Source organism: Sycon ciliatum, chromosome 6, assembly GCF_964019385.1.
Source record: "Sycon ciliatum chromosome 6, ocSycCili1.1, whole genome shotgun sequence".
Lineage (NCBI taxonomy): Eukaryota > Metazoa > Porifera > Calcarea > Leucosolenida > Sycettidae > Sycon > Sycon ciliatum.
This window is the reverse complement of record NC_088648.1, coordinates 18,050,545-18,064,459: the sequence shown is the minus strand read 5'-3', so window position 1 is coordinate 18,064,459 and position 13,915 is coordinate 18,050,545. Positions and strand designations below refer to the sequence as shown.

General features: G+C 46.8%; 1 protein-coding gene across 1 annotated transcript in view; it reads right to left on the bottom strand.

Annotated features, from left to right (window-relative positions):
- Window positions 1-8,451: 8,451 nt before the first annotated feature.
- Window positions 8,452-13,915, bottom strand: part of LOC135820098 (macrophage mannose receptor 1-like) — a 40,757-nt gene continuing 35,293 nt past the window's right edge. The window contains exons 5-6 of the mRNA XM_065333407.1: window positions 9,720-9,912; window positions 8,452-8,470 (exon numbers count right to left, since the gene is read on the bottom strand). Coding sequence (XP_065189479.1) covers window positions 8,452-8,470; window positions 9,720-9,912 — 212 coding nt within the window. The remainder of the gene's footprint in view (window positions 8,471-9,719; window positions 9,913-13,915) is intronic.

Here is a 13,915-nt window from a genome sequence, read left to right as displayed (position 1 = left end):
CCAGTTAATGAGGCAGAATGTGAAGGGAAATGCTCACCATCAAATGGTGGATAAAAACCGTTTCGACTGCTTTTTAGACAGTAACGGGTAAAGAAAAAAGGAAAAATAAACTCATATAATGCAATTCGAAGAGATAGGTCCCCAGTACAGTTGGGGTGTGGTTGTATGGTATGGTGTGTCATGTACAGGTAGTTGCGTTGTGATGTATGGTAATTTGTAGGGCGAATGTCGAGTAGGCTATGAAAATAACGATTCGACAAGAACAAGTGACTACGAGAGGTTGGCAAGGTTGGCGATCGTCCACCCCCGGCCCTTTAGAGGCCGGAATGGCGAGTTCAAATCTTGATTTTAAGGACGTCCAACTATCCTCGCTGGGTGGCCGATCGCCCACCAAGTGCTCTACAACAGGTTCACCAAACAGTTTTAATACAACGGCCAGTCGCGCCATGTTCGCTCCCTTCGCCTTAGCCATAGGACATAGCTTGAGTTCAGCGCTGCTTGGCGACAATTCCTCCGCAAGAGCCTGCGCTGTTCCTTAGTGCAGCGCAAGGATCTCGCGAAGGAATCCAAGCTGGTGGATATGGCGCCAAGAAGAAGAAGAAGAAGAAGAAGAAGAAGAAGAAGAAGAAGAAGAAGAAGAAGAAGAAGAAGAAGAAGAAGAAGAAGAAGAAGAAGAAGAAGAAGAAGAAGAAGAAGAAGAAGAAGAAGAAGAAGAAGAAGAAGAAGAAGAAGAAGAAGAAGAAGAAGAAGAAGAAGAAGAAGAAGAAGAAGAAGAAGAAGAAGAAGAAGAAGAAGAAGAAGAAGAAGAAGAAGAAGAAGAAGAAGAAGAAGAAGAAGAAGAAGAAGAAGAAGAAGAAGAAGAAGAAGAAGAAGAAGAAGAAGAAGAAGAAGAAGAAGAAGAAGAAGAAGAAGAAGAAGAAGAAGAAGAAGAAGAAGAAGAAGAAGAAGAAGAAGAAGAAGAAGAAGAAGAAGAAGAAGAAGAAGAAGAAGAAGAAGAAGAAGAAGAAGAAGAAGAAGAAGAAGAAGAAGAAGAAGAAGAAGAAGAAGAAGAAGAAGAAGAAGAAGAAGAAGAAGAAGAAGAAGAAGAAGAAGAAGAAGAAGAAGAAGAAGAAGAAGAAGAAGAAGAAGAAGAAGAAGAAGAAGAAGAAGAAGAAGAAGAAGAAGAAGAAGAAGAAGAAGAAGAAGAAGAAGAAGAAGAAGAAGAAGAAGAAGAAGAAGAAGAAGAAGAAGAAGAAGAAGAAGAAGAAGAAGAAGAAGAAGAAGAAGAAGAAGAAGAAGAAGAAGAAGAAGAAGAAGAAGAAGAAGAAGAAGAAGAAGAAGAAGAAGAAGAAGAAGAAGAAGAAGAAGACAACACCACTACTAACCAGTACATTGTGCAGATGTTTGGATGGCATGTGGCAGAGGAGCCTGGCAAATGTAGTCAGTCTTTTCTGCGCAGTCATGGTCTTTCAAAACGCCGGCCTGCCCCGGACCGGCTCCCCTATCTGGTCCGTTCTCGAACTCGTAATGTACACACCGGTGGGTTGGCATGTCACAGGCATACCTCCCTTGAGGCGTACATGAATTATCTACCCAGCGGTACTGGCCGTGTGTAGGTGGATCCCTCTTCAAACCAATCGTAACCTGAAAAGGCAAGAAATGCATGGCCATTAGACCTAGCTTTAAAAGTCAATGTCTGTAACGACCAAATATCACCGGACATGGGCTAATTTCCGATTTCGCTCAAAGTAGGCTCCTTCTATAGTTGGGTGGATTTGTTCGCCCGCTATGATGGTTAGGTCCAGAGGCCTTCCCTGGATATTGGACTAAATTAAGAAAATCGACTAAAATACACACTGAAACAAGGTACAATAAGGAGGGGTCAATGCGGCTCAATATAAAACAGCACAGCCAAACCAACTATGTTTGCACGCCGCTCCAAGTTACATGCACCTTGTCATGTTTAGCCATCCAGCTTTCGGCTGGCAACTGGCTGAGTCCCCTGAACGAATCGAAAAAGGCAACCTGTCCAATGGCGGCCATTACGAAGGCCATCTTCAAGGGCCATTAGCAGCGAACTTGCGGACTGAAATTGGGGATAGACCACCACTACCATTGTGTACTACAACATGTCCCCAAGCGCCAACAGGTGCTCTTGAATAAAGTTGTCCACTAAAAATCAAACTTAGAATGTGTTCCTCGTCGGAGCAGTCAACTTCACTAAAATCGCTTGGGGAAATATTCAAATTTAAAACTCTCCATCCACTAGGGGAATCCCTCTTGTTGGAGGAAACCTCTTACGGAGCGCCTCCATTTGCCTTTTCGGTACACTACCAGTACTGAGATATTATGGGAATATTCCCTGCCCTCGCAGAAACACGAATGAAGCCGCCACGAAGCATCACTTGCAAAACAACAGACCAACATGACGAGAAAGAACTGGTCCAAAGCAACAAGTCAGCAAAGACTGCGACAGTAGCGCAATATGACACAGAAAGTTCTCGTGTACTGGGCAGCTAGTGCACAAAAGTTTCAAAAAACGTATTTTACCGGTTGTAAGTCGACCCCGGTTATAGGGCGACTCCGTATCCGGAGGTCTCAATTCTGATTTTTAAAGTGTTCAGCCAAAGAAGCACTATTAACCCTTTCAGTGCTAATGACGAGATATCTCCCTCTGTAAAGTGTGCCTGAACGGCGGATGACGAGATATCTCGCTCCACGGCCCACGCAATAGTACGAAGTGCATATGTCACTGTACAAACTGTCGTAACTCATGTCAACGGCGGCCGATTTTCAAAAAAATATACCGTTGGAAAGGTTTTGAGCTCAGCTTTCTAGTGATATAAAGTTCGTTGCGAGAGGACTAGATTTGAGTGAGCGATGACGAATAGAATTGCAAAAAATCAAAAATACGCTTTCTGGCCATCAGTTCAAACGTTTTGCTCGCGACTCGCTTTTAAGGGATTTCCCTTTGCTACAGCGCATGCGTGTGGGGCATCAAACGAATCGCTTGGATCTCAGCTTTGCAGCGCAGTTTGGATCGTGAAGTTTGGTTTAGTTTGAGAGAGATGGCGAACAAAAATGTATCATGAAGTTGTTTAGCGATTCTGGGACATGTAAGGGCTTCTTCTAGAGCACATAGATGTGACGCTGGCATGCCTATGGAGCTGAGAACTGCCAGAGAGCCTTCGCTTGGCTCAGGCCTTTCCAACAAGCCATAGATCGTGGAAATACATCAATAAATGCAAACATGGCGAAAGAATTTGCTCGGCGACGTGCATGCAGGGCCTGAAATGAAGGCAAGTGCGCTGAAAGCTTAGCCGACAGGGGGAAACTAGGCCAGCAGCGAAAGGGTTAACCATTCCTCCCTGTTACTAACACGTTAGCACCATATCCCTCACACACTCATACTCAGCCCAAGGCAACAAGGAATTGTTTTGGAGATAGTGTGCTGCTTCGAGTAACTGGTCTTGTAATGCAAAAGCTCGAAGAGCTGGAAAGCAATGCCAGGCCACTGGCAGTAACTGGCTCGCGAGGAGCCGCAATAAACCCACATTGTGCCACAATGGGGTTGCAAGGCAAATCCAATGCAATTGGCAACAACTGGCTCGTGAAGAGCCGCCACTAGCGAAGCAAGTGACCAGTTAGGAGCGATAGAGCTAAATGTTCCCTAGTACCATTAGCAAGATGATAAGATGGGAGGGATGGAGGGTGAAATTTTGATGCTGGCACAAGCTAAAAGTCACCACTAATTAGACTAGTCTTTGAAGTGAAGCCAACAGCAAGAAAGAAAGAGAAAGTTCAAAGGAAGCAGTTGTACGACGTCAGGCTAAGCGCGCCTGAATCCATGCGCTGGCAGTGTGAGTGCACTGAGCAAAAGTTCAAAGGAAGCAGTTGTGTGACGTCAGGCTAAGCGTGCCCAAATCTATGCGTTGGCAGTGTGAGTGCAGTGTGCAATGCACTGATGCAGCGGTGCGCGGCAGATGCAAACATGGCAGTGTGATCGGTGGATGCTAACACACACTAACTACATAACTGCGACATTAGCACCATATCCCTCAATCATCGCCAGGTAGCGAAGCATAGCATACACAGGGCAGTAAGGGCGACCGGCCGGTCCAATGACAATGTGGACTCCCTTTCCAAATTGGTCTGTCTTTAATTAATCTCTTTAGCAGGATTGTCATGCTGCCCGACTCAAATCTGATACACTCTCTTGTAAGGCCCTCTGTAAATTCGGAGCACCTTAGGAAACCAAAGAATGCCAACAGCACAGCAGACTTGAAGAGAACTCGGTCATGCTCGGGCAACACTGGGAGGTGATCACAGGCATCGACTAATTTCCTGAGAGTTGGCATAGTTATGGGCAATCTAGGCTTTACTGTCTCGTTCCCATGGCACCGTTGAACACCCTTCAACAATCTCTTGAGAAGCCAGGTCTCGATCAGGGGATCCTCTAGACCCTGTTCAAAGTGTGCATTCCGTACAGCTTGCAAATAAACAGATATCGTGCAAGGGCGGGCAGAGCGAGCAAGAAAAGCGTGAAAGCAGCTGAGGGTAAGATCAGAAGCTGGGTAAGGTTGCAGATTGCAAAGGGAGCAGAAACTGACAAAACGACGTTCACCGGCAGAGTAGGTGTGTCTGGTATTAGCAGCAATTGCACAGGCAGCGTAGTTAGTGAATTCGCTCACAAGACTGCTGGAAGACGAGCACGGTCTGGACTCGGCCGGGCTAACGGAGCAGGACGTCAAAATTCCTGCAAAAGAAAACGAGAAAGGCAATCTGCAATGACATTCTTGGAGCCAGCAATGTGCACAGCACTAACATGAAAGTTGAACTCATAGCAAACGAAGAACAGTTCGCGTAGCAACTTCATCACAGCGGGGGCTTTGCACGTGCCCGAACGGATGCGGTCCACTACCGCCGAGTTGTCGCAGTGTACCCGAATCCGGAGCTTAGCCCATTCGTCGCCCCATGTGGCGCAAGCTGCTACGAGGGCGAACATCTCCTTCCACTCGATAGACTGCAGCATCTGGGCACTGTTCCATGAACCTTGAATCCACTTCACGTTGTTGTAAGCACCCCAGCCGTGAGTGCCACTTGCATCTGGGTATAGCTGGAGATCTGGTGATGGGGTCCAGTTAGGGTGCAAGAAGAAGGACTTACCGTTCCACTCACTAAGTAGCCTCATCCACCATAGCAGGTCATCCACGCATTCTTGGGTCAAAGTTATTGAGTAGTGTGGTTGCTGAAACCGTGAGCAGACGGATCACAGACGACGCATGAAGGTACGGCCTGGAGTGATGACACGGGCAGCAAACGAGAGCTTTCCCAATAGGGACTCGAGTTGGCGTTGGGATATCTTCCGGCTGTTGATCGTGCTGGCCAATAGCGATCGGAGGTCGGTGAGCTTGTCCATGGGGAGCCTGGCCTCGAGCCGCTCGCAGTCCAGAATAATGCCGAGGAACGTCAGTGATCTCGCGGGACCTTCCACCTTTGCTGGCGCTAGCGGCACGCCCAAATAGATGAAGGCCCGCAGCAGGATTGCTAGTTGACGCTGGGCGACAGTATGGCCAGTTGTGACATTTAGGAAGTCATCCAAGCAGTGGAATAGGTCGGCAATGGAGAAATGGTTCCGGATTATCCACTCTATGGCCGAGGCAACGGAATCGAAAATGGCTGGGATGGAGCGAAGCCCAAACGGTAGTACCCGCTCGTAATGGTAGCTGCCTTGCCAGAATATGCCGAGTAGTGAGTGGTCTTCAGCACGAACTGGGATTTGCCGGAATGCACTTTTGATGTCCAGCTTTGCGAGGTACCCCGGCTGAGGTGAGGACATAATAGACTCGATTGCATCGTCAATACTGATGTAGTGCAGGGAAAACTGGTCAGCTGGAACTCCGTCGTTCACACTATTACCGGCGGGGCTAGAGAGATGGTGAATCATACGAAGCTTGCCGTTCTTCTTCGGTACCGCACCGACACCAGAACAGCCCATGAAGGTGAACGGGGCTGCACTAAAAGGACCAGCAGTTTTGCCACGCTGGCAAGAAGCATAAAGCTGGTCAGAAATAAAGGAGGCACAAGCAGCAGAAGATTAGCAGACTGGACAGAAATGTCGCGTGAAGCAGTGAAACCTATGCTAAAGCCATAGCGCAGCCCGTTTAGCACATAGGAAGCAAATTCTTTATCGGGGTGATGACGCAATAGAAGCTCAAAATGAGAGACATGCAAAGGGGTATGTACAGAGGAATTACTGATGTGAGGGGGAAGAAAATTATGTACACATGCAACAGTTATTGGTTGCTCAGGCTGGGATTGCAATCCCGAACTACTGGGCTGGTCGCTGACCTTTGCCGGAACACTTGCTGCAGGGTTGGTCCTTGCCACAGCGGTTGCAGATGTGGGCGAACCGGCAATTTGACCAGGTACACTTGCCAAGGTTGAAGTTTCGGCAGATGACGGCACCTGAGTTATTGCGGGCGAGCAGTGAGGATGATGTTGTTTGAGCTTGGTGTGCATGTTTGGGACGAAAAGGACACACGTTGCTTGCAGCCGCTGGGTGGACAAGGCTGCACGACTGACATCTATGCCTGGCCTTGCCTGTGATGCACAGCTGCCATGTATTTATGTCAATCGCATCAAAGCGTTTGCCGGGTGGTGAAGCGACAAGCCTTCGAAATTGCTGGTCACACATAAGCCAAGCCTCTGCAAAATACTGCCTGTTGGCCGCCAAGATCATGCACTGGTATGACTGGAGTTCTGCTGTGCGGTGGGGTGCATTGCTGATCCCAACATGCATATACAGAGACCATGCTTCTAGCCAAGTTGCGATATCGTGCACACGTCTACGAACCGGGCGAGTGGTGTTCACCTCTACGACTTCCAGTGCACCCCCGGATGAACTGGATCTGAGCTCGAACGACTTATTGCTATCAACTGCCCCCAAGGTCTCGGACAACAATTGGTCGAAGTCCACAAACTCACCTCTCAATATCCTATCCTGCGCCGACTTTGGGACGTGCAGATTTCCAGCATGAGGCGGTGTGGAGTACGCAGCACCCACGCCAATGTTGGAGGATGCAGATGGTGGCGCTGGTGCCGCACTTGGCTGCGACAGAAGAGAGGCTCCAATCTCGTCTGTGATGGCAGAACGAACTTCAGCCCGAATAAGTTCGCGAATACCAGTCGGATCCAAGGTGACCGGGGGATCGGCGAGCACCTCGCATGTATCCACAGTGGGTTCGGCAGAGTCGGTTGCTGAAGGTTGAGTTGGACCCAGGTTTTCTCGCTCCATGTCGTCCAGCAATCTCTGAACCAGAATGGATTTCTTTCCGGTGGTCAGCAGACCTCGATCGTCCAGCTCGGCTCGCAGTTCTGCCACCCGCATCCGATGCACAATAGACGACATTGTTTCAGGCACCAACAGTACGAGCTGAACACAATCGAAGCATCTGGCTAATTAGTTACTCAAAGCTACCACAAGCTAGGAGCCAAACTGAGAGAGCTGGAAATTTTGATGCTGGCATAAGCTAAAAGTCACCACTAATTAGACTAGTCTTTGAAGTGAAGCCAACAGCAAGAAAGAAAGAGAAAGTTCAAAGGAAGCAGTTGTACGACGTCAGGCTAAGCACGCCCGAATCCATGCGCTGGCAGTGTGAGTGGACTGAGCAAAAGTTCAAAGGAAGCAGTTGTGTGACGTCAGGCTAAGCATGCCCAAATCTATGCGCTGGCAGTGTGAGTGCAGTGCGCAATGCACTGATGCAGCGGTGCGCGGCAGATGCAAACATGGCAGTGTGATCAGTGGATGCTAACACACACTAACTACATTACTGCGACATAAACAAATAATGTAAACATTCCTTATTGGAGGGTATAATGCCCCAATCCCTGAAAAGGCCAATAAACTGGCAAAAGTATGTACAAATGGTGCACTCGTGCATGCAGTGCAGGTCATTTTTTGTAAGATACTGATAGTTCCCGGTTATAAGTCGAATCCCGGTTGTAAGTCGACCACCACACTTTCTCCTTCTATTTTTAGTCGTAAAAGGTCGACTTACAACCGGAAAAATAGGGCACGTGCCACGCTCCCATAAAAAAAATCAAAAACTCTCTCAGGTTGCTACTAGCCCACCTACTTCTGGTGCATGTGTGGTTACATCATACATTTTTCAAGTACCAGAGAGCCGCAGGCGGCTGTGCCCCAAAGAGAATATTTTTCGATTGTTGATTTTCCAGGTGGAATGTAAACCTGAAATCCTCGAGTGCACAAGTGCAATGTCGTGATTTTCTACTTGTATGACGAGACATCAATACGCATGTGAAACTCATGTACAATAGCTGCCCAGTACACGAGAAAGCAGGCATGCACAGTGGATTGGTCTAACACCATGATTGAGAAATGAGAGGTACCAGGTGATTCAAGTCCTGCTGGAAGCGGAAGGATTTTTCCAACCATGCTGCGACCCACAGTTAATTGGGAACTCGTGACCTGCCATGAGTAAAACATGGATGTGGCAAATGGGATTTAGGCCTTTGGCCTCTGGTTGGTGGATCTGATCTATCCTCCCCCACCGTTAGGAGCCGCATCTGACGTCTGATCATGGGGTGGTGGCGTCCCACGGAAGCGGAAAGGTGGTTCTTGACCAGGGAGTTGTACGACTCCTTGTTCTTGACCTGCCCGGTACGCGAAACCGTGGAATATTTTTTATGTACACGAGAAACATCTGGTGCGTCAGAGCATTTTGACATACATATTGCGTTGTGGGTTCATATTTGGATAATTGAATGTCCACACATTTGGTATTGCACTAAGTCACACTGTCTTGTCAACGGGCTTTAACCTTTTGAGCATGAAGAACGAGTATACTCATTTTTTAAGTGTATCTGGATTCCTTTAGACAAGGACACTCCACTGTCCTCTCTTCGATTGCCAAGACGGAGAGCTCGTTGAAAAGCTGATAGAATAAGCTTTCTAACGATGTGTCGTTTGATATGGCACCATGAAGACCCATTGAGCGCCAAAGAATGAAATACGAATAGCCTTCAACCTGTGTTCAAATTCTGTGCGTGGCGAGCAGCAGTGCTCAGACGGGGACATACTCTGTGTCGCAAGGTTGCATGGCGCTTGCATAGTGGGGATCAAATGATTGCATCAGCTTCAGGAACATACAGGACTTTGAAACACCGTTCTACGTTGAGTAAAACTTGAGAGCTAGTGACATTTGTGGATGCGGCTAAAGGTTCTCACTCAGGCGCAATGGGGCAGCTCTCAAAAGGCATGAACACAATGCACTCTTTTGAACAGTCTGGTAACTTTCTGTTTCCCTATTCTTGCTGTAAAGATTCGTTCCTTTCAAGCCAGCTACGTTCAAAGTTCAATGTACACGAATCGTCACAATACCGTCGGCTCGTCACAATAGACTAGCCCCCATTCAGAATGAAGAAGAGAACGAGGTATCACTTTGGTCACACAAAATATGTTTTCCCTCCAATACAATGTCATTCTGTACAATAAGAATGGTATTGTGGTGCTCACAACATTCCCCGTTTGCCAGAAAGGAAATAAAACATTTGACTGCCGTTACTCTACACAGGGCCATACCAATTCCGACCAGATTTCAACTCACAAGTATTTAATTAGGGATCAGGAAAATTCATATTCCTCCCATAAACAGCATCAACTAGTACGGGAATGTGTGCGCCAAGTGGTGTTTCTTACTTTTGTTCCTGTTCTATACACATGGCGCATAATGAAGCTGGAATCGTAGGAGTCACGAACCACAGCCAGATCACCGCCTCTTGTCTTGCAGTCAGCCCGAGCGCCGTTGAAGTCCTTCGCATCCGTGTGTTGGAACAGCCAGCACCGTCCACGGAATTCATAACTACCTGCACTGCAATGACCTTCGTTAAGCTGGTAAAAGTTTGTCTTTTCTAGGAGCAAACAGAGCAAATGGAACAAACACTACCACATTAGTGTATATCCTACTGTAAGAGCAGAAATTTTCGGTGGAGTTCTATTTTCGGTAACTTCGGTGCCGACATTTTTACCGAAAATAAAACGCACCGAACATGTCGGTACTGTACTAGTACACTTACCTGGAAAACGGGTTTACCGAAAATTTCCCTCCACCGAACCGGCGATTTAAAAGAATATCGAAAATATTACACCACCGGAAATTTCTGCTTTTACAGTATACAGTAGGACGTGTGACTAACGACCACCCCTTGGTGCCAGCAAAAGCGGTCTTTAGTAGCAGGTGGTCTTTAGTTAGAGGTTTGAACCGCGCAACCATATATGGATCCCATTATATAATACTTGGTCCGCGTCAGCGATATTGTCGCTTATCTTTCAGATTTGTTTATATGTCGCCAATGCTTACTTGGCAGCCCATTTCATCCCAATTTTGGTTAGCAAGTTAGTTTGCTAGTACCTGAAAGGTCTAGCTAGAGTTCGAATGGATTTCAGAGCAAAAGGTGGGCGATTCTGATTGATACAGGGCCGCATCAAAATAGATTATCTTTTTACGCTGTGCAGGCAAGAGCAGCGCAAGCCACAAGAAAGTAATCGGCTACTCGGAATCAGCTCCATTTTGCTGAACGGCCGAGATCGCTCACCTCAGGGATCGCTCATCAAGCTGAGATCGCAGCTCCCTTACCTCCAGCTCAACGCTCGGAGTATCCAGCGCATCGTGGAGATTTGCAAGTACTGTACGCGTCGTCGTCGCTCAAAATAAAATCTTGCAAAGAACGGCGTCTGATTTGAACCATAAAGGCTGTCGTGCTGCCCACGCGAAGTCCTATAGAGAAGGCGACCGTCACGATCGACTTCTCTTTAGAAAATAGCCAGGCAGCGGAGAGGAAGAGAGATGAGCTTACAAAAGCAAGAGAGTCGATCCCGAGCAAAAATACTTGTCGCCAGCGACGAGAGCAGCGACGAGGAGGACCGAAAAAAGTAGGAACCCTTCCTTGGACAATAAATTCCTCGCAGCTAGTTGTCATTCTATACCTTACCGTCCATCGTACCAAGTTTTATCACTTCAAGTGCACGTGTTCATGTCCAAAGTCTAAGTTCAATTGTCGAAAGATAAGCGACAATATTGCTGACGCGGACCAAGTATCATTATGTATATCAAAATGCAGCTAATACAATTCCCCAAGACTTGCGCAATGCCATTCTTATTTCAGGTCTTATTCTTATTTCAGGTCAAACAACACTTGGAGAGAAAGACAGAGATCTCTCTCTCTCTCTCTCTTTCTCTCTCCCTCTCTCTCTCTCTCTCCTCTCTCTCTCTCTCTCTCTCTCTCTCTCTCTCTCTCTCTCTCTCTCTCTCTCTCTCTCTCTCTCTCTCTCTCTCTCTCTCTCTCTCTCTCTTCCTCTTTGGATACCTGGAGCAGGACTGTGTAATATTATATTTTTTAAGCGTTCTTTCATTGGCAAACTGTTTTATATTTGCCTCGCACTGCAGTGGTTGTCTCTTTTCCAATATGGCATTGTGTTGTGCCGTTGCTGCATGCACATGTTATTGTTAATATGTTGCCTGGGTGAACCCATTGGCTTTCCTGCTTGTTTGTTTATTGGCCTCCGACAATGTGACATTTGCTATCGTTAATTGTACAGTTACTTTTTCTTCCTTTTGGCAGCTGTGTGATGCTCCAGCAATTTAGTGCGACTCCTGTGTCAGGATTCATTATTAGCTTTCGGATATCAGTGCTTCTGATACCTCCGGATAGGGATATCAGCGAACGCACTGCGCAGCCCATCTGCGCAGGTCAGCCTGGCCCATCTACGCGCGGCCGACAAGAAAACTCATGAACCCTTTCATTTTTTTGCAAAATAAATCGTGCGAAGAAGATGCACGGAATGGCTGAAAACTAGGCTGAGGAATAGTAGCATACAGAGACTCTCAAATAAATTCATGGTCCATCGCTTCTGACAATGGCAGCGAAGACATCAGGGAGCTGATTGCAGCAACTCTCTACCAAGCGCGACGCTGGTTACTCACCAGGGCAGGGCGCTTCCATCGCGCAAGAAATGGCCGCGAGCGAGAAATACAAGTCCGATTTTGGAACGATCCAACCAGGGAAATTCCTTGAAAATTGGCCTGAACACCTCTCATACTGGTGTTTCACGATGTGCAAACTTTCAGAGAAATCGACCGGGGAGAACGTGGTGAGTACGTGGGTCCTCGAGTATCGCGCATGATTTGAATGGTCGCGTAGACAGAAGAACAGTAATTTTACGACTCCCAGAGGTGCAAACAGACTGCGGCCATGTTTTCTCTGTCGGCCGCGATCACGTTAAAAAAATTGATGACGCAATGCATGCGCAGAGGCCTGCGCAGTGCGTTCGCTGACATCCCTACTCCGGACAAGAAAACGTGCCTACTAATGCTGAGTGCATTGTATTTGCATATACCATACAGCATATAAATTGGGAAATGGTGGATGTCAACATCACTGAACAACATCGCCCTCTCTATACTGCAATAGTTAGCTTCCCTGCCAAACTTTATGTCTAAAGCGGCACAATCATCCGTCTTGGAATTAAATTCTAAATATTATACTGAAATGCCATGCAAGACCGTACCAACGCCTTAATTCTTGGACGGGGCCTGAAGCGAAGGCAGATCAACAACGTAGCGGAAACAAGCTGTTACAAATTTGAAGATAGTAACCATAAATTTGCTTAATAACTAATGCAAATTTCATTAGAAACGTTTGGGCTTGTTTATGACTTAATTTTGTACAAGTACACCGAAGGATGTACCCAGAGTGCTTGACAGTGCTCAACACCACAAAGGCAGAGCGTAATACACTACAGAACAACAAGGACAATCAAGGCTTGTTTGCTGCTACTTTAAGTTTCATGCTTACGCAATCAAGTACATGTACAAGTACAGTCACTGTAATTAAAGAAATAAAAGGTCAGGTTTAGATCCCAAATAAACACGTTCATAACTTGGGAAGTAAAGTTACCATGTTAAAATTAGGGGTGAAACGAACATCGAATTTTGAATACGAACGAACTCTCACACTAACGAACGAACTCGAACGAACATTCTCCATTATTACAGGTATGTATTTCATGGATGAATTTGTTTTGAAGACAGTCTGTCAGTATAGGCGTTCTCTCTACTTGGCTGGCCACAGTTCAGTATTGATGGTGTGATGCTAAACAAACACTGTGATCATGCATGTAGATCTACATGTAAGCTAGCTCTAGAACCAGAGGCTAGAATCACTGAGAAAGTGAGAATGCTCAGTGACCGCATGATACACGTACACTGCCAGAACAGCAATATTTTTTTCATCGCGCCAGCCTGCGCTGAATCACAGGGTTTTGCACCTAGCTTACAAAAAAAGTCCATCACCATCGTCCGGACGAGAGTTTTTTCTCATCGCTAGCTCAGGTCGTCAGAGCAGGAGAATGGTACTTCTTGAGGTGGGTACGAAGATTGCTCGTCGTCGCGCTGCTGTGTGATAGAACCTTTTTGAAATTGAGAAAAGGACTTCGTCTTTCCCGACCACTTTATCAAATTCCACTCCAACTCCGGACCGCGATGAAAGGCTCGAACGTTTTGACATGATTGCAACGAGTGAACGTTTGCTTTCAGGAACAGATGTCACAAGGCAAGCGACTCGAATCCTTTCACTACGAATACAAATCTACCTCAAACGGAGACAAAGCCGTGAAAAAATTCAAGAAACTTTGTCCCGACGCTACACTCAACTCCTTCAACTTGCTTCAAGTGATCATCAAGGCAGACGCAGTCGATCAGCGTGCAAGCTCGCGATCTCCCAACCTCCGCGGCTTCTTCGTGATCTAGTCACAAGCGATCTTTATGCTTGCTTGCTGTGTTCGTTTATCAATCTTGCGATTTCGTTCGTTCGTTTTCAAATTTTTCGAACGAATGTTCGAACTTTCGTTCGTTCG